General features: G+C 43.6%; 1 protein-coding gene across 1 annotated transcript in view; it reads right to left on the reverse strand.

The window, feature by feature from the left end:
- The window catches only part of LOC126335975 (sodium channel protein Nach-like), a 212,351-nt gene that overhangs the window by 164,609 nt on the left and 22,381 nt on the right, over positions 1-25,361 (reverse strand). Inside the window, exon 3 of the mRNA XM_049999452.1 lies at positions 18,884-19,016. Within this exon, the coding sequence (XP_049855409.1) occupies positions 18,884-19,016 (133 nt within the window). The remainder of the gene's footprint in view (positions 1-18,883; positions 19,017-25,361) is intronic.

The following is a 25,361-nucleotide window of genomic DNA, read 5'->3' on the forward strand; positions in this document are numbered from 1 at the left end:
GGAATCAAAATAACTGACGATGGTCGAAGTAGGGAGGATATAAAATGTAGACTGGCAATGGCAAGAAAAGCGTTTCTGAAGAAGAGAAATTTGTTAACATCGAGTATAGGTTTAAGTGTCAGCAAGTCCTTTCTGGAAGTATTTGTGTGGAGTGTAGCATGTATGGATGTGAAACATGGACGATAAAAAGATTGGACGAGAAGAAAATAGTAGCTTTTGAAATGTGGTGCCACAGACAACGCTGAAGATTGCATGGATCATTCATGTAACTAACTAGGTAGTACTGAACAGAACTGGGGAGAACAGAAATTTGTGGTACAACATGACTAAAAGAAGGGATCGTTTGGTAGGACACATTCACGGGCAGCAAGGGATCACCAATTTATTTTTGGAGGGAAGCGTGGGGGGTAAAAATCGTAGAGGGAGAACAAAGGAAGAATACAGTAAGCAGATTCAGAGAGATGTAGATTGCAGTGGTTAGTCACAGGCGAAGAGGCTTGCACAGGATAAAGTAGCTCGGAGAGCTGCATCAAACCAGTCTTTGGATTGAAGCCTAACACAACAACAACTTCTTCTCCTCCTCGACGGAGAGTGTTCATCGGAGACGGGGGTGGTAACATCTGCGGTGCCCCTCGGAAGTGTGATAGGACTGTTCGCTGATGATGCTGTCGTGTACAAGGAGGTGTCGAAGATAAAAGATGACCTAGACCAAATTTCTGTTGATGTGATGAATGGCAGCTAGTTCAAAATGTAGAAAAATGTAAGTTAATGAGGATGAGTGGGAAAAATAAATCCGTAATGTTCGGATACACCAGTAGTAATGTCCTGCTTTAAACAGTCACGTTGTTTAAATATCTGGGCTTAACGTTGAGTAGCGATATGACCTGAAAGTAGCATGTGAGAACTGTGGTGGGGAAGGTGAATGGTCGACATATAGGACAGTGTGGTTCATCTGTAATGGAGATCGCAAATAGGACGCTAGTGCGACCCATCCGTGAATGCTGCCCGAGTGTGTGGGATCCGCACCAGGTCGGAATGAAAGAAGATATCGAAGCAGTTCAGAGGTGAGCTGCAAGATTTGTTACCGGTAGTTGCGATCAACATGTTAAGTGTTATAGATATGATTCGGTAAGTGGAAATCCCTAGACAGAAGAAGACAATCATTTCGAAGTAATGCAGACTCTGTAGTAGAAATAAGTTGATTGAGGAGCAGAAGAGTAAGATCTGTGCACTTCAGGTGCAGTTACATCGCGCAAAGGACGAACTACAGTAGATAGGTTGAGGAGGGTGAAGAGTGGTGGGGAATGGGAACTGCCAGTTGGCAGCTAGGAAGAGGAGGTATTCAGACAGTTTTTCTTTGCGTATATGCAATAGATTTGACCAACTGTCAGGATTGAGTGGAAAGGAGCCTCGTGTAGCTGTAGATGTAGGGAACCTGCAGCAGTCCTCAGCAGTTAGGAGATCTAAGTCAGCTGCAAAGCCTAACAGAAAGAAGGTTCTGCTGCTAGGTAGTTCGCATGGTAGAGGTGTGGGCCAGCAGTTCCACAAAGTGTTGAGGAATGGGTACCATGTCACCAGTAATGTGAAGCCTAGTGCAGGGTTGGTTCAAGTGACTGACAGCATAGGGGAGTTACGTAGGAATTTTACGAAGATAGTGATAGTGATCTACATCAACATCTACGTTTATACTCCGCAAGCCACCCAACGGTGCGTAGCGGGAGGCCCTTTACGTGCCACTGTCATTACCTCTCTTTCCTGTTCTAGACGCGTATGGTTCGCGGGAAGAACGACTGTCTGAAAGCCGTGCGCGCTCGAATTTCTCTAATTTTACATTCGTGATCTCCTCGGGAGGTATAAGTAGAGGGAAGCAATATATTCGATACCTCATCCAGAAACGCACCCTCTCGAAACCATGCGAGCAAGCTGCACCGCAATGCAGAGCGCCTCTCTTGCAGAGTCTGCCACTTGAGTTTGCTAAACATCTCCGCAACGCTATCACGGTTACCAAATAACCCTGTGACGAAACGCGCCGCTCTTCTTTGGATCTTCTCTATCTCCTCCGTCAACTCAATCTAAAAAAAATGTTCAAATGTGTGTGAAATCTTATGGGACTTAACTGCTAAGATCATCAGACCCTAAGCTTACACACTACTTAACTTAAATTATCCTAAGGACAAACACACACACCCATGCCCGAGGGAGGACTCGAACCTCCGCCGAGACCAGCCGCAGAGTCCATGACTGCAGCGCCTCAGACCGCTCGGCTAAACCCATGCGGCCCAACCCGATCTGGTACGGATCCCACACTGATGAGCAATACTCAGTATAGGTCGAACGAGTGTTTTGTAAGCCACCTCCTTTGTTGATGGACTACATTTTCTAAAGACTCTCCCAATGAATCTCAACCTGGTACCCGCCTTACCAACAATTAATTTTATGTGATCATTCCACTTCAAATCGTTCCGCACGCATACTCCCAGATATTTTACAGAAGTAACTGCTATCAATGTTTGTTCCGCTATCATATAATCATACAATAAAGGATCCTTCTTTCTATGTATTCGCAATACCTTACATTTGTCTATGTTAAGGGTCAGTTGCCACTGCCTGCACCAAGTGCCTATCCGCTACAGATCTTCCTGCGTTTCGCTACAATTTTCTAATGCTGCAACTTCTCTGTATACTACAGCATCATCCGCGAAAAGCCGCATGGAACTTCCGACACTATCTACTAGGTCATTTATATATATTGTGAAAAGCAATGGTCCCATAACACTCCCTTGTGGCACGCTAGAGGTTACTTTAACTTCTGTAGACGTCTGTCCATTGATAACAACATGCTGTGTTCTGTTTGCTAAAAACTCTTCAATCCAGCCACACAGCTGGTCTGATATTCCGTAGGTTCTTACTTTGTTTATCAGGCGACAGTGCGGAACTGTATCGAACGCCTTCCGGAAGTCAAGAAAAATAGCATCTACCTGGGAGCCTGTATCTAATATTTTCTGGGTCTCATGAACAAATAAAGCGAGTTGGGTCTCACACGATCACTGGTTCTGGAATCCATGTTGATTCCTACAGAGTTGATTCTGGGTTTCCAAAAACGACATGATACGTGAACAAAAAACATGTTCTAAAATTCTACAACAGATCGACGTCAGAGATATAGATCTATAGTTTTGCGCATCTGCTCGACGACCCTTCTTGAAGACTGGGACTCCCTGTGCTCTTTTCCAATCATTTGGAACCTTCCGTTCCTCTAGAGACTTGCTGTACACGACTGTTAAAAGGGGGGCAAGTTCTTTCTCGTACTCTGTGTAGAATCGAATTGGTATACCGTCAGGTCTAGTGGACTTTTCTCTGTTGAGTGATTCCAGTTGCTTTTCTATTCCTTGGACACTTATTTCGATGTCATCCATTTTTTCGTTTGTGCGAGGATTTAGAGAAGGAACTGCAGTGCGGTCTCCCTCTGTGAAACAGCTTTGGAAAAAGGTGTTTAGTATTTCAGCTTTACGCGTGTCATCCTCTGTTTCAATGCCATCATCATCCCGGAGTGCCTGGATATGCTGTTTCGAGCCACTTACTGATCTAACGTAAGACCAGAACTTCCTAGGATTTTCTGTCGAGTCGGTACATAGAATTTTACTTTCGAATTCACTGAACGCTTCGCGCATAGCCCGTCTTACGCTAATTTTGACATTGTTTAGCTTCTGTTTGTCTGAGAGGTTTTGGCTGCGTTTAAACTTGGAGTGAAGCTCTCTTTGCTTTCGCAGAATTTTCCTAACTTTTTTGTTGAACCACGGTGGGTTTTTCCCGTCCCTCACACTTTTATCCGGCACGCACCTGTCTAAAACGCATTTTACGATTGCCTTGAACTTTTTCCATAAACACTCAACATTGACAGTGTCGGAACAGAAATTTTCGTTTTGATCTGTTAGGTACTCTGAAATCTGCCGTCTATTACTCTTGCTAAACAGATAAACCTCCCTCCCTTTTTTATATTCCTATGAACTTCCATATTCAGGGATGCTGCAACGGCCTTATGATCACTGATTCCCTGTTCTGCACTTACAGAGTCGAAAAGTTCAGGTCTGTTGGTTATCAGTAGGTCCAAGATGTTATCTCCACGAGTCGGTTCTCTGTTTAATTGTTCGAGGTAATTTTCGGATAGTGCATTCAGTATAATGTCACTCGATGTTCTGTCCCTACCACCCGTCTTACACATCTGAGTGTCCCAGTCTATATCTGGTAAATTCAAATCTCCACCTAAGACTATAACATGCTGAGAAAGTTTATGTGACATGTATTCCAAATTTTCTCTCAGTTGTTGTGCCACTAATGCTGCTGAGTCGGGAGGTTGGTAAAAGGAGCCAATTATTAACCTAGTTCGGTTGTTGAGTGTAACCTCCACCCATAATAATTCACAGGAACTATCCACTTCTACTCCACTACAGGATAAACTACTACTAACAGCGACAAACACGCCACCACCGGTTGCATGCAATCTATCGTTTCTAAACACCGTCTGTGCCTTTGTAAAAATTTCGGCAGAATTTATCTCTGGCTTCAGCCAGCTTTCCGTACCTATAACGATTTCAGCTTCGGTACTTTCTATCAGCGCTTGAAGTTCCGGTACTTTACCAATGCAGCTTCGACAGTTTACAGTTACAATACCGATTGCTGCTTGGTTCCCGCATGTCCTGACTTTGCCCCGCACCCTTTGAGGCTGTAACCCTTTCTGTACTTGCCCGAGGCAATCTAACCTAAAAAACCACCCAGTCCACGCTACACAACCCCTGCTACCCGTGTAGCCGCTTGCTGCGTGTAGTGGACTTCTGACCTATCTAGCAGAACCCGAAACCCCACCACCTTATGGCGCAAGTCGAGGAATCTGCAGCCCACACGGTCGCAGAACCGTCTCAGCCTCTGATTCAGACCCTCCACTCGGCTCTGTACCAAAGGTCCGCAGTCAGTCCTGTCGACGATGCTGCAGATGGTGAGCTCTGCTTTCATCCCGCTAGCGAGACTGGCAGTCTTCACCAAATCAGATAGCCGCCGGAAGACAGAGGATTTCCTCCGATCCATAGCAACAAACATCAATGGTGCCGACATGAGCGACCACGTGCAGATGGGTGCACCCTGTACCCTTCATGGCATCCGGAAGCACCCTTTCCACACCTGAAATGACTCCCTCCGGTATGCACACGGAGTGCAGATTGGTTTTCTTCCCCTCTCCTGCTGCCATATCCCTAAGGGGCCCCATTACGCGCCTGATATTGGTGCTCCCAACTACCAGTAAGCCCACCCTCTGCGACCGCCCGGATCTTGCAGACTGAGGGGCAACCTCTGGAACAGGACAAGCAGCCATGTCCGGCCGAAGATCAGTATCAGCCTGAGACAGAGCCTGAAACGGGTTCGTCAGACAAACTGGAGAGGCCTTCCGTTCAGCCCTCCGGAATGTCTTTCGCTCCCTGCCACACCTCGAGACGATCTCCCACTCTACCACAGGTGCGGGGTCAGTCTCAATGTGGGCAGTATCCCGGGCAGCAACAGTCGTAGTCCAATCGGGGGATGCGTGGGACGAGCTGGCCGTCCCCGACAAACCCCCATCCGGACCCCCACAGTGATGCCCATTGGCAACAGCCTCAAGCTGTGTGACCGAAGCCAACACTGCCTGAAGCTGGGAGAGAAGGGATGCCAACTCAGCCTGCATCCGAATGGGTGGAGCAGGGAACATGCTTGATAGGGATGGGGAATATGATGTAGGAGGTGACCTGGTAAAGATAGCTATTTATACTGGTGGCACTAATGTGCGTTTCGTGCAACTGTTACGGCGTCAAGATGGCCTTATCTTAATGCGGCTGTTAGGCGCGTTAACATGGGCCTGGGGAGGGTGCTGATGGCAGAGGGCATGGGTCACATCTCAGTGGTGCCAGGTGGGTCTATCAGTAGATGAGATATCACTAGGCATAGCCTGCACCTCAATAAGTATGGGAAGGGGAGGCTGGCAAAACGTATAGGTGACAGTTAGTGGGTGGTGGTGGGATCACTACTGGAAAAATTCCTGTAGTAGTTGGTGTTAGAGCTGCACCTTTTTTTAGACTGAAGTCAGGTGGTAGGTATACATGCTTGAAGGAAGTTCCTCTAAGGCCTCACCTTCAGAGGACGTCATGTTTCCAAGTAGATAAGGAATTAGCATATTTCATCAGAATATAAGAGGTATTAGAGATAAAGTTCGTGAACTGCTTACAGATGTTGACTGAAATTATTGGTATATCAGAGCACCACTTAAATAATTTGACAATTCGGAGGCTTCCTTTACCATGATATAGATTAGCTGGCTGTTTTTCAAGGAGTACCTTGTGGAGTGGGGGAGTGGCCATGTACGTAAAAACAGCATTCCATTTGACGCCATAGACCTATCACAGCACTGCACTGAACAGATATTTGAATGTTGTGCAGGGGCAGTTGAATATAGGGAAACTAAACTTCTAATTGTTGTTGTTTATAGGTCCCCTAACTCGGACTTCAGAGCATTTCTGTTCGAGCTAGAGAGGGTTCTTGATTCACTTTGTACGAAGTACCAGAAATTAGTTATATGTGGCGACTTCAATATAAATTTTATATATGATGGTGCAAGAAAATGATGTTGGTAGATCTCATAAATTCATACGATCTGACGCAGACAGTGTTTTTTCCAACTAGGGTTCAAGGGAGCAGTAGAATAGCTACAGAGAATATTTTTTTCCTTCTTCATTACTAGATGGGCATTCTGTTATTAAACTATGATTCACTAATTTTAACACCAAAAGGCTTTAGTACTCATACAAATGTCACATTTAATTACAAAATATGTAGGAAAGTTAATCCAACAGCAATAGAAGAGTTTTTTTAAACCTTGTCAAGAAGCAAGAGTGGCTGGATGTTTATAGTGCCGATAAGTAGGTGATAAATATAATGCTTTCCTCGACACATTTCTCATGCTCTTCGAGAGTAGCTTTCCATTAGAACATTCTAAACGTAGTACTAACAGTGATAGGGAGCCCGGGTGGCTGACTAGTGTGATAAGGATATCATGTAGAACAAAGTGGGAACTGAGGACATCGAAAAGGTGCAAAAAAGGGGACCTCGTTTTGTATTATCGCGTTATAGGGGAGAGAGTGTGGCAGATATGATACACGAGTTGGGATGGAAGTCATTACAGCATAGACGTTTTTCGTCGCGGCGAGACCTTTTTACGAAATTTCAGTCACCAACTTTCTCTTCCGAATGCGAAAATATTTTGTTGAGCCCAACCTACATAGGTAGGAATGATCATCAAAATAAAATAAGAGAAATCAGAGCTCGAACAGAAATGTTTAGGTGTTCGTTTTTCCCGCTCGCTGTTCGGGAGTGGAATAGTAGAGAGATAGTATGATTGTGGTTCGATGAACCCTCTGCCAAGCACTTAAATGTGAATTGCAGAGTAGTCATGTAGATGTAGAAAATGTTAGTAGTCCCAATCAAGCTACAGCAGCCCATTACAAACAGTATTGTAAGGTGCTTAAGAATGTCATTAGAAAGGCAAAGAGTATGTGGTATGCAAATAGAATAGCTAATTCACAGGAAAAAATTAAAACCATATGGTCAGTTGTGAAGGAAGTGTCTGGTCAGCTGCACAAGGTCGATGGTATAAAGTCCGTTGGCAGTAATAATATTTCTGTTACTGATAAATCAGATATATGTACAGTATTTAACAATCATTTTCTGAGCATTGCTGGTGAAATTTCTAGGTGTTCAGAAAGATAGGAAGGTGTCGTGGAAAGCCCACGTTCAGGATCTTGTTCAAAGACTTAATGCTGCCATTTTCACTATTCGAACGGTATACGAAGTGAGTGATCGTTTGACACGAAAATTAGAAATTAGTCTACTTTGCTTATTTTCATTCGCTTATGTCGCATGGTATTATATTTTGGGTTAACTCTTCCCATTCTAAAGGGGTATTTATAGCTCAGAAACTGGCGGTTTGGGCAATAACTGATGTAAGTTCGCGAACCTCACATCGACCCCTGTTCACGATTCTGGGTGCTTTGACATTGGCCTCCCAATATATATATTCCTTACTGACATTTCTTGTTAACAATATTAGCTTATTCCTAAGAATAAGTAGCTTTCACTCAGTTAATACTCGGCATAAATAAAACCTGCATTTGGATCGGTGCAGCAAGGTGTGTAGTATACTGCTGCATCCATTTTCAATAAGCTACCACTAGAATTAAAAAATCACACACTGATCTGTATTTGCACGCAGACAGCTGCCACCACCCGTCACAGAGGAAAGGGGTACTTAAAACTCTAGTACATAGGGCGCGCACTATCTCTGACACAGAGAGTCTACCCCAGGAATTGGAACATCTGAGAACTGTATTTCGAAAAAATGGGTACTCAGAGTGGCAGATCCAACGTGCTCTCCGCCCAACCACTGCAGCACAAACTGCTGAGATGGGTGAAGTCACGAGGGAGGAGGTAGGCACTGCATTTATTCCATACACAGGCGCACTCTCGGGGAAAATCGCCCGCATTCTGAAGAAACACCGGGTCGGAACTGTGTTTTGTCCTCCGAATAAAACTTGTGCACTGGTGGGGAGCGCCAAAGATGACCTCGGTTTGAGGAAGGCCGGCGTGTACCAGATTCCGTGTCAATGTGGCAAGTCCTATATTGGTCAGACGATGCGTACCGTCGAGGATCGATGCCGTGAACACCAGAGGCACACTCGACTGATGTATCCGAGCAAGTCGGCGGTCGCTGAACATTGTTTGTCGGAAAATCACGCTATGGAGTATGACCGCACGAGGATTCTGGTACAGACGTCGAAATACTGGGACAGCGTTGTTAGAGAGGCCATCGAAATTCGCACCAATGACGACCTCATAAACCGTGACTGTGGCTATAATCTTAGCAAGGCTAGGGAACCAGCGATTGGGTTAATCAAGAGTAAATCGAGTAAACGCATAGTTGTGACGACCACGGCGGACAGAGCCATCACACCGACGTCATCTCAGACGCCGTCGCAATCTGTTCCACCGCGCTACCGTGGCGCGGACGGCGGAGGGAGCGCGCCGCGGGCGGAGGGTATTTAAATCGGCCGCCGCCGCGACCGAACCCAGTTTCCCCTGAGCAGCCATAGCGTACGGATCTCCGTGCCGGCACGTTCACAGGAGCTCAGTCCGTCAGTTCACCTGATGATGGCGACATGTTTGATCGCCGAAATATTGTGCCCGTTGGACACTATAGACTGGCAGTACACCCGTGGATATTTTGATTATCAAATACGCCGGGAGAAACTCAAGAATCACACTATTCGAGAAAGTTTAGAGAACCGTCATTTGAAGCTGACTACAGAACGATCCTACTGCCGCCAACATACATTTCGCGAAGGGACCACGAAGATAAGAGACGAGAAATTTGGGCTTCTAAGGAGGCACACAGGCGACGGTTGTTCCGTCGCTCTATCTGCGAGTGGAACATGAACGGAAACGACTAGTAGCGGTGCAACGTACTCTCCGCCACGCACCGTGCGGCGGCTTGCGGAGTATCGATGTAGATGTAGATGTGATTCAGAAACCTCCGCTGAAGTTGAAAATGATAGCCAGCAACACAAAATGTAGAACGAGAAATTAGCAGTTGGGCAATATGATACAGTTTTTTTACGACAAAGATGAATATTCCGCAGTTGCGACTGTGGTGAGTGATGAAGGGGTTAAAGTGAACTGTATGAGTAAGATAAAATCCTACTACAAATATCCAGAGCAAAAAGTGAAAGTCTTTTATCCTTGGGAGGATTTGATAAGAATTATCTGTCCGCCATGACTAACAAAAAGTGGGTATTTTCAAGTACCAGAGCTTCAGTTATTTGTGTAATAATAGTCATATCCATAGTAAGGTATATGCTTTTTGTACGTAATTATCAAAGTGTAATAAGTAACTTCAAAATGAATTAGACGATTGTTGAAATATTGTACACTGTGTTCGTCTTCTTACCTTCAAAATTTAATGTATTATTTTTTCTCGTATTCCAGTATGAGTTCATGACTATTCTAGAGATATTCATCGTGTCTACTTTGTTCCAACATTTTACTAACCCTTTTTCATGAACAAATGACTGAGTGGATGAAACCTGCCCCGAGTGCGGGTAACAGTGATCCACGTTTTTTATGGTGTCTCAGCAACAGATGTGATGCATTTTGTTTAATATCTTTTCAAACTGATGGCGCAAGTCTTTGACAATACTAGGAAAACATATGTGAAACTATCTCTCTCTCTCTCTCTCTCTCTCTGCCTTTATTCTGTTTTCCTTTTTACCACCTATAAAAAAACAAAGGCAAAAACTGGGGAACAGTAACTGCGGTTTACAGGCAGCCCCATTTCAAAAAAGCTGTTACTATCGAGACAGCAATATGTCATTTCTTACATTTGTTGTATCAAAGGTCTGTAACACTCAAATGATATCAGTAAACTCCAGTGGCAGACGAGAGAGTCGTTGTGCATGACTAGAGCCTTGCTAATGAAATTTCAAGAAAGCACTTTCCGGGAAGATTCGGACAGCACATTACTTCTTCCCACATATACTAACGAAATGACGAAGACGAGAAAATTCTAGAAATTAGAGCCAATGGAAAGGCCTACCGACAACCATTCTTCTCACGCGCCATTCGCGAATGGAACACCGAACGGGGGATCAGTTAGTGGTACCGGTGCTGCCTTCCAGCACATATCATCAGGTGGCCTGGAGAGTAATGACGCAGACGTAGATGTAGGTAAAATGGGGCAAGTAGTTGAGGAGACACGACGATATAAACATTTAGATTCGTGAAACTTCCTGGCAGATTAAAGCTGTGTGCCCGACCGAGACTCGAACTCGGGACCTTTGCCTTTCGCGGGCAAGTGCTCTACCATCTGAGCTACCGAAGCACGACTCACACCCGGTACTCACAGCTTTACTTCTGCCAGTACCTCGTCTCCTACCTTCCAATCTTTACAGAAGCTCTCCTGCGAACCTTGCAGAACTAGCACTCCTGTGGCTAAGCCATGTCTCCGCAATATCCTTTCTTTCAGGAGTGCTAGTTCTGCAAGGTTCGCAGGAGAGCTTCTGTAAAGTTTGGAAGGTAGGAGACGAGGTACTGGCAGAAGTAAAGCTGTGAGTAGCGGGCGTGTGTCGTGCTTCGGTAGCTCAGATGGTAGAGCACTTGTCCGCGAAAGGCAAAGGCCCCCGGTTCGAGTCTCGGTCGGGCACACAGTTTTAATCTGCCAGGAAGTTTCATATCAGCGCACACTCCGCTGCAGAGTGAAAATCTCATTCTGGATTTAGATTCGTGTTAAATAGCTTTTGCTTAAAATAGCGTGCAGTAAACTTCAACATCAGGGCACGTGACATTTTAATTTATATCTTTTTTCCTACTAACTTTATTCGCAACACACTTTGCAGTGAAAGTAATTGCATAAGTGTTTCACTGTACGACACACAGTTCAGAAATGGAAATTAGCCTACGCCATTGTGGACCGGGAGTGCCCCATTCGGGGAAGTTCGGCGGCTGAGGGCAAGATTTATTGCATTCGACGCCATATTGGGCGACTTGCACGTCGGAGATGGCGATGAAATGATGATGAGGACACCACAACACCCAGTCTCTGAGCGGAGAAAATCTCCCGCCCCAGCCGGGAATCGAACCCGGGCCCCTTGGCGTGGCATTCCGACGGGCGGACACACAGTTCAGAGATATGACGCAATAAACATTGAGATGAGTAAAAAATTAGCTCTGCTTAAAATGGAGAGCAATTGACCCAGATAATATTCATTCAGTGTTTCATAACGGTAGCACTTAATGACTTCTGACAGACATTAAGCGTTTTTTGAAATATTTCCTAACTTTTCCCGGTTACATGTTTTAAGTCAAATATTTCATACATTAAAAGATTTGTAAAGTAATCAGAAGTTTGAAGCTGTTTTATACATGGGTGTTCGATTCTTTAAACAATCGGGGTTCGCTTGTAATGTACTAATGTACTTAAAAGGATATTGGCAGATCACGAAAAATGGCAGTAGCCTACAATTTATTGCCTAAAGAATTAAGAACGTTATAGCTGTGTATGTAAATAGCTTTCTCAACATCCAGAACTCTTCGCAATCGCAACTATGACTTTTCGAAAAATAATATTTTTAGTTGGTTAAGATGCCGCTTGTATGTTTACTTCTCTAAATTTTTTGAGTGACTCGTCAGTTCCTCGTACGAAAGCAGATGTCAACCTTGCATCATCCACTTTACTCACTAAATTTATCTCATCCTGAGTATTTCCCCTTTCCAAAATAACAGACACATGTTTGGACTACATTAAGGAGCTACGAAGAGAGTGGAAAAATTGCTCTGACGAGATTTCGGCAGGTACCATCATACGTTTTAGCAGAAACTTCGATCGTTGTAAGATAACTGAAAATAACCCAACATGTCTGCTAAATTTACGTTTCCTAAATTTAAAGACTGTGTAAACTCTGCGGCTGCAATTAGAATTAAACAACGGTGAAGTGTGGCACTTGTGAGTGAAGGGTGCACTATACGTGTTAGTAATTGTGCTTGGTGTCCAGACAATTACTATCACTCCATCTGAAGATTTCAGCGAGCCTCTCACTGGAATCCTAGAACTGGGTAGACAGCGCCACTTGGGCACTGGCTGGTTGGACTGAACGACTAACTAAGGTTCGCCGAATGACAAAATACGATCGACTCGAAGCCCGAACGCAAGGAGATTTGCCAAGAAGACGTACTGTGATTAATCTCAAGAAGAAGACTTTGGGCGACGCTGCAGTTTCGGTGCTAGGGAAGCGTCTGAATTTTGCACCTAAAGGGTCTGAATTTTGCACCTATACCGGAGACCATTCCCATCCGTGATGTAATTAGTGGAATAGAACAGCCTGTTTCGAAACTTCCCAAGGATGCTGCCGAAGAGATTAGCTCTACGAGAACTGAGAGGAGACAAAGACATCGTCATCTCACTTACTGACAAAGGAAAGGCTACTGTGCTCCTCTCACGCACAGAATATAATAGCAAGATATACAAACTGCTCGACGATCATGCCCACCGTAAATTAAAAAGTGATCCGACGGGTAGGATCCAAAGAAAGACTTTGGAAGTCATCAGGAAAACTTGATTTCAGCGCAAGTCACCAAGGGTTTGCGTCAATAGGCTGCAGTTCCTCCTAGACTTTATGATCTACCCAAGATCCATGAGAATGGGGTGTCTCTCCATCCCATTGTAAGCAACAAAGGAGCACCTACTTATTTTGTTGCCAAATATCTGACATCACTATTGGAACGTCACGTAGTCAATTAAGACCATCATATTCGAAACTCTGAAGATTTCATAGGTCGCCTTAGATTGCAATAGCCGAATCTCTTAGTAAGTTTTCATCTTCTGTCTTTATTTACAAAGTTGCTCTTGCAAGACTCTTTACAGCTCATTAGCAACACGTTTGAGGAGGACAGAGTGGCATTATTTAAACACGTGCTTACTTCAACATACTTCTTATTTCATGACCAATATTTTAAACAAGTGGACGGTGTCGCCATGAGAAGCCATCTGTCTCCCGTGGTGGTCAATTATTTAATGGAGCACTTTGAAGAAAGAGCACTACATTCAGGCACTCTCAAACCTTCTTGTTTTCTGCGGTATGTGGATGATACATTTGTGGTGAGACCACAAGACCTACGTTTCTTCAGCATTTAAATTCGCTCCATCCGAATATAAACTTCACAATGTAAGTGGAAAACGTTGGTACCTTACCTTTTGTTGATGTTTTGGTACGAAGGAAAGCAGATGGAACCTCGGGACACAGCGTCCACCACAAGCCAACGCATGCAAATCTGTATTTGCAGGCCACAAGTGGCCATAATCCTGCACAAAGCGTGAAAGCCTGTCGAGTGAAATACAACATTTGAAGACAGTTTTCCGACAAGACAGTTATTCTGAGAGACAGATAAGTAATGCATTCAGGCCCAAGCGAGTTCAATCTTCGGAGCAGAATGAAGATACAAAGACATCCACCACTTTGGCCTTTTTGCCCTATTTTGGTGCCACGTCGTCAAGAAACGGAAGAGTACTCGGAAGACACGATCTACATCTTCATCTACATGACTACTCTGCAATTCACATTTAAGTGCTTGGCTGAGGGTTCATCGAACCACAATCATAGTATTTCTCTACCATTCCACTCCCGAACAGCGCGCGGGAAAAAGAAACACCTAAACCTTTCTGTTCGAGCTCTGATTTCTCTTATTTTATTTTGATGATCATTCCTACCTATGTAGGTTGAGCTCAACAAAATATTTTCGCATTCGGAAGAGAAAGTTGGTGACTGAAATTTCGTAAATAGATCTCGCCGCGACGAAAAACGTCTTTGCTTTAATGACTTCCATCCCAATTCGCGTATCATATCTGCCACACTCTCTCCCCTATTACGTGATAATACAAAACGAGCTGCCCTTTTTTGCACCCTTTCGATGTCCTCCGTTAATCCCACCTGGTAAGGATCCCACACCGCGCAGCAATATTCTAACAGAGGACGAACGAGTGTAGTGTAAGCTGTCTCTTTAGTGGACTTGTTGCATCTTCTAAATGTCCTGCCAATGAAACGCAACCTTCGGCTCGCCTTCCCCTCAATATTATCTATGCGGTCTTTCCAACTAAAGTTATTCGTAATTTTTACACCCAGGTACTTAGTTGAATTGACAGCCTTGAGAATTGTACTATTTATCGAGTAATCGAATTCCAACGGATTTCTTTTGGAACTCATGTGGATCACCTCACACTTTTCGTTATTTAGCGTCAACTGCCACCTGCCACGCCATACAGCAATTTTTTCTAAGTCGCTTTGCAACTGATACTGGTCTTCGGATGACCTTACTAGACGGTAAATTACAACGTCATCTGCGAACAACCTAAGAGAACTGCTCCCCCAAATGTCCCTGGGGGACATTTGATATCACTTCAGTTTTACTCGATGATTTGCCGTCTATTACTACGAACTGCGATCTTCCTGACAGGAAATCACGAATCCAGTCGCACAACTGAGACGATACCCCATAGGCTCGCAGCTTGATTAGAAGTCGCTTGTGAGGAACGGTGTCAAAAGCTTTCCGGAAATTTAGAAATACGGAATCAACTTGAGATCCCCTGTCGATAGGGGCCATTACTTCGTGCGAATAAAGAGCTGAAGAACGATGTTTTCTGAAACCATGCTGATTACGTATCAATAGATCGTTCCCTTCGAGGTGATTCATAATGTTTGAATACAGTATATGCTCCAAAACCCTACTGCAAACCGACGTCAATGATATAGGTCTGTAGTTCGATGGATTACTCCTACTACCCTTCTTGAACACTGGTGCGACCTGCGCAATTTTCCAATCTGTAGGTACAGATCTATCGGTGAGCGAGCGGTTGTATATGATTGCTAAGTAGGGAGCTATTGTATCAGCGTAATCTGAAAGGAACCTAATCGGTATACAATCTGGACCTGAAGACTTGCCCGTATCAAGCGATTTGAGTTGCTTCGCAACCCCTAAGGTATCTACTTCTAAAAAACTCATGGTGGCAGATGTTCGTGTTTCAAATTCTGGAATATTCCATTCGTCTTCCCTGGTGAAGGAATTTCGGAAAACTGCGTTCAATAACTCCGCTTTAGCGGCACAGTCGTCGGGAACAGTACCATCGGCACTGCGCAGCGAAGCTATTGACTGTGTCTTGCCGCTTGTGTACTTTAAATACGACCAAAATTTCTTCCGATTTTCTACCAAATTTCGAGACAATGTTTCGTTGTGGAACCTATTAAAGGCATCTCGCATTGAAGTCCGTGCCAAATCTCGCGCGTCTGTAAATTTTAGCCAATCTTCGTGATTTCGGTTTCTTCTGAATATGATATTGTGTTTTCAGGCCATCTGCAAAACTAAGGAACCTGTTGGATCCGGTTAAGGATGATCTTGGCCCGAAGAAACATGGTGTGTACAAGATTCCTTGTCAATGTGGGGCAGTCACGTCCCACAGTACAACATCAGCGACATACACGCCCTTCGCCAACCGGAGAAGTCGGCAATTGCGGAAAACTGTGTGAATACAGGACATCGCATGACTCGTGAAAAGGCAGAAGTTTCATCCTCGGCAACATCTTTCTGGGATTGCGTCATTAAGGAGGCAATGCATATGCGCACAGCTGATAATTTCATCAACAAGGACGCGGGATTTCAACTGAGTACAGCCTGGAACCCTGCATTGGCTACTATTAAATCACGACGAGAAAAATCAAGATTTTTCGATAACAGACCTGTCATGACATTGGTCTAGAATAGTTTATAGTGAGTGACGTCTGGCCGCATTGTTAGTAAATATAGTGTACAGCGCATGCGCAGGAGGGACGCCCCTTTCGGCAGAGGGCGTTTCAGTATGGCGCAAGCTGTCTGCAAATAACTGACCTGCGCCTGCGCATTCTTCACGTGCGTGTTCTACACACTGCGGATACCGTCAGTCGTACCTAGCCACCAGCAAGGCTGAACCACCTGAAGATGTCGGCCAGTTGCTCCGAGGAAATATTGTCGAATTTGCACGACACCCGTGAAGACAGCTTACTACATATCCGACGGGAAAGCTTGGAAAGGCACAAGCCAACACCTGTCCTGGCTTATCCGTAGATAGTCGGCCGTTTCTGACAAAACGACAGTCAAAGTTTTCGAGCTACTTTATATGTCTTTGAGCGAGTTAATGGTTCAACGGAAGCGGTGGCACAAAAGTTAGCGTCGCTGCTTTACACTTTTGAGCCCCGTGTTCGCAACCCTAATTTACTTTTATTTTTGTGTTTCATTTATCTATCCACGTCCGTCGAAGATTACTACAGGAATGTTTTCTAATGTATACTGAAATAACTTTGTCGTTATTCGTGAATAGTAATAGTGTTCCTGGTTGATGAATTAAAAAAAAAATGAATGAAAAAATTATTTTAAACTATTTTAGGTGAAATTCCTGCAGTGAATCCTGATTCGCAATCACAAGCGCCAGGTTACCCAAAACTGATCGGTTGTGTCTGGTCTGCCGCGAAATTCTTACCCACGGGTGAAACCTTCAGCAACGTTACTGACGTTTCTTTCCCGGGTGAGAATGTCGCTGTGGCGAACCTACCTTCGAGTGATGTTCCTGGTGTTCCGAATATCTGTGTTTTGAATGTTTCTACGACCGTTATAATCCAAGGGAAGCCACAAAAATCTTTCTGGAGAATAAAAATAAGAATACCATATATGACTTAAGGACTGATGTAAGAATAAAATTCAAGAATATGATAATTTAAAACGATTGTAGCTCCTGACATGTATGATGGACACATGTATGATATAACAGATGTATGGCACTTGTTGCGAAACCTAGTTGTAATTTTACAGTTAATATAAGGGTCTTGTACCTCCTAACTTGATAAGAAATATTCGTATTGCAGTCTTCTACGGACATGGCTAGATAAATGAAAGAGTAATAAAATAAAACAAACTACAATCGGGTTTCGAAGACGGGACGTAAAACAGAGAATCCGCGACGCTAGCTAAATGCCACTACTAGGGCTGAGTGTATCGACTGCTGAAAGACTTATAAATTGCGTAGAAAATTTGACGGGCGTTTCGTCAGAAATGGTCGAGTATCTACGTATCAGCCAGGACACTTTTTAGTTTATTTGAACTTTTTTCCACTGACCGAAATTTCCGGGAAACTGGGTCATGGCACTCGTGAGCACTGTATTTTGCCACATGCACCCTGTTGTTGTTATTGTGGTCTTTAGTCGAAAGGCTGGTTTGCAGGAACTCTCCAAGCTACTCTATCCTGTGCAAGTCCCCGAGTAACTACTGCAACCAACACCCCTCTGAATCTGCTTACTGTATTCATCCCTTAGGCTCCCTATACGATTTTTACCCTCCACGCTTCCCTCCAGCACTAAATTGGTATTCTCTTGATACCTCCGAATGTGTCCTACCAATCGATCCCTTCTTATGGTCAAGCTGTGCCATAAATTCGTTTTCTCACCAATTCTGTTCAGTACTTCCACATTGATTATGTGATCTACCCATCTAAATCTTCAACATTACTCTGTAGCACCACATTTCAAAGCTTCTGTTCCCTTCCTGTCTAAACTGTTTATCGTCCATGTTCACATCCATACATGGCTACACTCCACACAAATGCTTTCAGAAAGGACTTCCTGACAGTCAAATCTATACTCATTGTTAACAAATTTCTCTTATTCAGAAACGGCAGTCTACATTTCATATCACCTATACTTCGACCATCCTCAGTTAATTTGCTTCCCAAATAGCAGAACTCATCTACTAATTTAAGTGTCTCATTACCTAATCTAATTCTCCCATCCGGCCGTTGTGGCCGAACGGTTCTAGGCGCTACAGTCTGGAACCGTGCGACCGCTATGGTCGCAGGTTCGAATCCTGCCTCGGGCATGGATGTGTGTTATGTCCTTAGGTTAGTTAGGTTTAAGTAGTTCTAATTCTAGGGGACTGATGTCCTCAGAAGTTAAGTCCCATAGTTCTCAGAGCCATTTGAACCATGTTTTAATCCCCCCCCCCCCCCCCGGACCACGTGATTTAATTCGACTACATTCCATTATCGTCGTTTTGCTTTTGTTGGTGTTCATCTTATATCCTCCTTTAAAGACACTGCCCATTCCATTCAACTGTTCTCCCAAGTCCTTTGCTGTCTCTGACATGTGTCCCATTTTCAATAAATAAACAGTATAGGCAGTGAAGTGTGATTTTATATTGGTGTTTGCCTCAGCTTGTGCGTACGACTGTGTGGAGTCGCTGTTTTTACCTCTCGAAAGGCCGCCGGCCGTCCTCGGTGATGTACTTGAGGCCGTGGATGCCCGTGTTGGCGGCGAACTCGAGGTACATCAGCCGCAGCGCAGAGCGGAACTTGCCACCCGACTCCATCGCCGCTGCCCACCCTGGAAACAAACACAACACTGCGATTCAGTTAGCACAGCGAGCGCCCGGCGCAGTCGCGATGCGAGGGGATGAGCGGGAAGAGCCAGTGAGGGAGCTCTGAGTGTCCAGTCGCTGCAGCCTAAAAGACTTAAGCCGGTATTACACGACGATCCGCCGCGAACGGTACTGGTCTATCGCGACACCCATCTAGCGGTAGAACGGGTGAAACTACGAAAATTAGCAGACACATTATCTGCACGCAGAATAGAGAGCAGTTCTAAACTGCCGTCAATCTGTGCATGCGCAGTAGGCAGCGATAATTCGCGCATGCGCAAAAGGGTGTACCACGGTGCTTTCTGCTTGTTGTTTGGTTATTGTTAGGCGTCTAGTGGCTAATTTCAGACGGTTGTGTTGGGAATTTTTCGCGTTGGGATCTTCATTTTTTTTTCAATAAATAGGTTCAACAAATGCAGGAAAGAAACTTTTTTTTTGCAGTAGACTCTTATATACTAGCTGTTTGTGAAAAGATTTTTTCTATTGATAGCTTCATACTCTAGAAATGAAATGGAGCAAAGAGGAATTAAGCGTCTGAAATCAGGCATACAGCGAGGAAAGGTGTATGTATGATCCACTGTATCATAATAAGGTAGTCGGAAATCGTTTCTTTTTGAGGAATATGCATATAACGTTATACGATGATTTTCGATTTGTATCGTAATGCCTTAGTTTACGAAAATTCAGGTTTGATTTAATTGCACCTCTTGCTTGATTTCAACATGCCCAGTGCGACAGATGAGGACTGTAAAATTCTGAGTATAGTCCAAACATGGAAAAATAACACAACGTCACCTAAGTATTGGTCATTTAATGTGTTGCAAATTGCAGTCCATACATCTACAACAACTTTTGAGATGGTGGGCTCTTCTATATTGTGGCTAAAAGCCAGTCTCTTAAAAGATTCCCCATTCGCCAGGAAACGTAATGTTACAACCAGCCAGCAACATAACAGGGCATTCACCGGTATTTTATTAGTGATATAGGCTGGTATGATCACAAAACATAACCATATAATTCTTACTCTCTAGAAGGTGTGATAGCCTCCCTCAAGGCTGTGTCACATTTTCTGTTTCCATCTTCTATCATAGACAGCAGCTTCTCGAAACAGGCCATGTCCCTCCTAACGGAGTTCCGAAATTCTTGTGGATCTTCCGGCCTCAGTTCTTTAATTAACAATGAATATATTTCCCTGCCTTCCACCCTTCTTGTCAGCCAGTGTCGAACCCAACATCGTTTGACTTTTCGTTTTCGTCGCCGTTCTGCCCTAATCCGAAGATTTACTGTCACTGCCAGGGTAACAGCTCCAAAAACAAGTGGATCCTCCATGTGCAATATGCTGTATAAATGTAAATTTCGATATGCACATACCTGTGTAATCAAATGTCGTAATATAAAACTGTTGCGTATGTAATACAGAGCAGTACTAACCTACATTAGAGAAAAACTATTACTTAATACATACTGGCAGAAAACAATTTCTTTATAAATAGGAACCTTGAGTTCACAAATAATTTGAACGTATGACGCTTCAGTACATCATACAGTCGCCCTTGAGTTAAGCGCGGTATAACGAACGACTTTACAAGGCATCAGGACATAAGACATCTACTTTCTTTTCGCGCGTAGTTTGCTGCTACGCATGCGCGATAGGTATATCCCGCGTGGAAGGTGTCATAGGTCGGAAGTGAACCAGTCTGTAGTTACAGGTATGCACGTTAGGGGCGTTGGTGCATAGGTGTACGGTTTAGGCACGTGGTGTAATACGGGCTTTAAGTTCTTATACATTTGTGGAAAAAGCTGTTTTCGTAATTATCGAAGAGAACGGTCTATTGACACACAGTCAACACGGATTTAAAAAACATCACAATTAACTCTTTACTCACACGAACCATTGCATAAAAAGGGGGATACGTCAGATGTCAACAACTACCGCCCAATCACTCTTCTGACAGCTCTATCAAAAAGTTTTGAGAAAGTAATGTATTCAAGAGCAGCCTCCCATATTTGTAAAAATAAAGTACTAACAAAATGTCAGTTTGGTTTTCAGAAAGGCTTTTCAACAGAAAATGCTATATATGCTTTCACTGATCAAATATTAAATGCTCTGAATAACCGGACATCACCCATTGGTATTTTTTGTGATCTCTCAAAGGCCTTTGATTGTGTAAATCATGGAATTCTTTTAGATAAGCTAAATCATTATGGTTTGAGTGGGGCAGTGCACAAATGGTTTAATTCATACTTAACTGGAAGAATGCAGAAAGTTGAAATAAGTGGTTCGTGTAATGTTAAAACAACAGCTGATTCCTCAAACTGGGGTGCTATCAAGCACGGGGTCCCACAGGGTTCGGTCTTAGGTCCTTTACTGTTCTTGATATACATTAATGACTTACCATTCCACATTGATGAAGATACAAAGTTAGTTCTTTTTGCTGATGATACAAGTATAGTAATAACATCCAAAAACCAAGAACTAAGTGATGTAATTGTAAATGATGTTTTTCACAAAATTATTAAGTGGTTCTCAGCAAACGGACTCTCTTTAAATTTTGATAAAACACAGTATATACAGTTCCGTACAGTAAATGGCACAACTCCAGTAATAAATATAGAATTTGAACAGAAGTCTGTAGCTAAGGTAGAATTTTCAAAATTTTTAGGTGTGTCCATTGATGAGAGGTTAAACTGGAAGCAACACATTGATGGTCTGCTGAAACGTCTGAGTTCAGCTACGTATGCTATTAGGGTTATTGCAAATTTTGGTGATAATAATCTCAGTAAATTAGCTTACTATGCCTACTTTCATTCACTGCTTTCGCATGGCATCATATTCTGGGGTAATTCATCGTTGACTATAAAAGTATTCATTGCACAAAAACGTGTAATCAGAATAATTGCTGGAGCCCACCCACGGTCATCCTGCAGACATCTATTTAAGGATCTAGGGATCCTCACAGAATATATATATTCCATTATGAAATTTGTTGATAATAATCCAACCCGATTCAAAAGTAATAGCAGTGTGCATACCTATAACACCAGGAGAAAGGATGATCTTCACTATGCAGGGTTAAATCTGACTTTGGCACAGAAAGGGGTAAATTATGCTGCCACAAAAGTCTTTGGGCACCTACCAAACAGCATCAAAAGCCTGACAGATAGCTAACTAACATTTAAAAATAAATTAAAAGAATTTCTAGATGACAACTCCTTCTACTCATTGGCTGAATTTTTAGATATAAACTAAGTAAAAAAAAAAAAAAAAAACTTAATCATTAGTGTCATGCAATATTTTGTGTAATGTAATTTCTTGTACAGACATCTTTTATTAACCTGACACGTTCCACATCATTACGAAGTGTCGTATTCATGATCTATGGAACAAGTATTAATCTAATCTAATCTAATCTAATCTGAGTGCTATTGACAAGGGATTTAAAACTGATTCCGTATTTATAGATTTCCAGAAGCCTATTGACACCGTGCCTCACAAGCGGCTTGTAGTGAAATTGCGCGCTTATGGTTAAAATGATTCAAATTGCTCTGAGCACTATGGGACTCAACTTCTGAGGTCATTAGTCCCATAGAACTTAGAACTAGTTAAACCTAACTAACCTAAGGACATCACACACATCCATGCCCGAGGCAGGATTCGAACCTGCGACCGTAGCGATCTCGCGGTTCCAAACTGCAGTGCCTAGAACCACACGGCCACTTCAGCCGGCCGCGCTTATGGAATAATAGGATCAGGCAGCTAAAAATAACAGACAAGAATACTGCAAATATAAATATCATTCGTTCAGAAGACTGGATAAATCACTGCATGAAATTCTGGTAGAAGCCTGATTCAGAAGTTCCTACGGAAGAGAAAGCAGAGGAAGAGACAATCTAATAGATGTGACAGAATTAAAACAGGCGTCAAGTAAGCAAAAAAACATAAAAGCACCTGGATTAGATGGATTAACTCAGAGCTGATAATTTACAGTGGAACGTTTCTAGAATTCAGAATGCTCCTTCTACACCGAAACGCCAAAGAAACTGGTACACCTGCCTAATATCGTGTGGGGTCCCGACGAGCACACAGAACTGCCGCAACACGACGTTGCATGGACTCGACCAATGTCTGAAGTAGTGCTGGAGAGAACTGACACCATGAATCCTGCTGCAGGACTATCCATAAATCCTAAGAGTACGAGGCGGTGGAGACCTCTTCTGAACATCACGTTGCAAGGCATCCCAGATATGCTTATAATGTTCATGTTGGGGGAGCTTGGTGGCCAGCGGAAGTGTTTAAACTCGGAAGAGTGTTCCTGGAGCCACTCAATAGCAATTCCGGACATGTGGGGTGTCGCATTGTCCTGCTGATTGCCCAAGTCCGTCGGAATTCACAATGGACATGAATGGATGCAGGTAATCAGACAAGATGCTTACGAGCGGCCCACCTATCAGAGTCATATCTAGACGTATCAGGGGTCCCACATCAGTCCAATTGCACACGCCCCACACCATTACAGAGCTTCGACTAGCTTGAACAGTCCCATGCTGATACGCAGGGACCATGGATTGGTTGTCTCCATACCTGTACACGGCTATCCCCTCGATACAATTTGAAACGAGACTCGTCCGACCAGGCAACATGTTTCCAGCCATCATCAGTCCAGTGTTAGTAGGGAAGGGTTGCACTTCTGTCACGTTAAACGATTCTCCTCAGTCGTCGTGGTCCCGTTCTTTCAGGATCTTTTTCCGGCCCCAGCGATGTCGGAGATTTGATGTTTAACCGATTCCTGATATTCAAGGTACACTCGTGAAATGGTCGTACTGCCGGCCTTTGTGGCCGAGCGGTTCTAGGCGCTTCAGCCTGGAACCGCGCGACCGCTACGGTCGCAGGTTCGAATTCTGCCTCGGGCATGGATGTGTGTGATGTCCTTAGGTTAGTTAGGTTTAAGTAATTATAAGTTCTAGGAAACTGATGACCTCAGATGTTAAGTCCCATAGTGCTCAGAGCCATTTGAACCTTTTGAAATGGCCGCACGGGAAAATCCCCACTTCATCGCCACCACGATCAAACTCAGTTAAATCTTGATAACCTGCTATTGTAGCAGCAGTAACTGATTTAACAATTGCGCCAGACACTTGTTGTCATATATAGGCGTTGCCGACCGCAGCGCCGTATTCTGCCAGTTTACATATCAGTGTATCTGAATACGCATGCCTATACCAGTTTCTTTTCGCTTCAGTGTATAAGCAATACACACTACGCAGTGGGTATCTCATATTGCAGTCAATTATCATGTGTCCGTCTAGTGATTTAATTTGCACCTTTGTAATCGTATTAGCATGTGATGGTTGTGGATACAACAGATTCCGTCTCATCCCTTAGCCAGAATACTAAAAATGGAGCACGGACTCCGGCCAGCTACTCGGTTTTCGTCATTTCTATTTGTTTAAATACTAGTTTCTGACACACAACATGGATTACAGACATCCTCATGCACTGTCATCAACTATTCACCACACTTTTTTTTCATACCTTTAACTTTTTTGTAGTTGTCTGCATTACTTTTTATGCTATACATAATTTCGAAGTGACTCTGTAAAGGGCAGCTCGCACTCAATAGGCTTTCATCTGAATTAGGTGATTATTGAAGTAAGTTAAGCCCCACGTGGTTTTTGTGTACGCTTAAACCTTTCCATGCGTGATAGTTTGCGGGATCCTTCCTGGTCAAGCCGGCTTAGCATTCGCGCTCACATCATGCGACTTTCTCTTTGCGTCGTGTTGCTTTGTTGCTTGAAGATATGGGTTAATTTAAAAAAAATATATTACTGTAATTTTCACACTGTAAGACTATAGACTTTATATGAAATGTAAGACCATGGTAATTGTAAATTTATGGTCACTTGGTATTCTGTATAGCTTTATCAGACATTTTTTTGTAAAAATCAAATCCACCTTTATTTTTGGTGCACCCCTATCCATTGCTTGGAAGCACGCCATGTGGACATTTAGCGTATACTACTTACGCAACCCAACGGCGCGCCGCGGCGAGACAGGAAACTTTGTAGTGGATTTGCCGCCTTTATGTAAATATGACTTGGTAGTCATGTCCGATGCCGATTGTGCAAGGGACGGTACGAGGTTGTTATCAGCTGTGAACATTTTATGAAGATATGTGTATGTGTGGAGTGCCTTTTGTGCTTTGACTTCATGTAATGTAGCATGGCACTTTTGTAACAAGTTCTATAAGGTACGTGAAATTTTTATTTCTTATAATAGGTGAAATTAATTTAACTTCCCCCCCCCCCCCCTT

Source organism: Schistocerca gregaria, chromosome 2, assembly GCF_023897955.1.
Source record: "Schistocerca gregaria isolate iqSchGreg1 chromosome 2, iqSchGreg1.2, whole genome shotgun sequence".
In the NCBI taxonomy this organism is placed as follows: domain Eukaryota; kingdom Metazoa; phylum Arthropoda; class Insecta; order Orthoptera; family Acrididae; genus Schistocerca; species Schistocerca gregaria.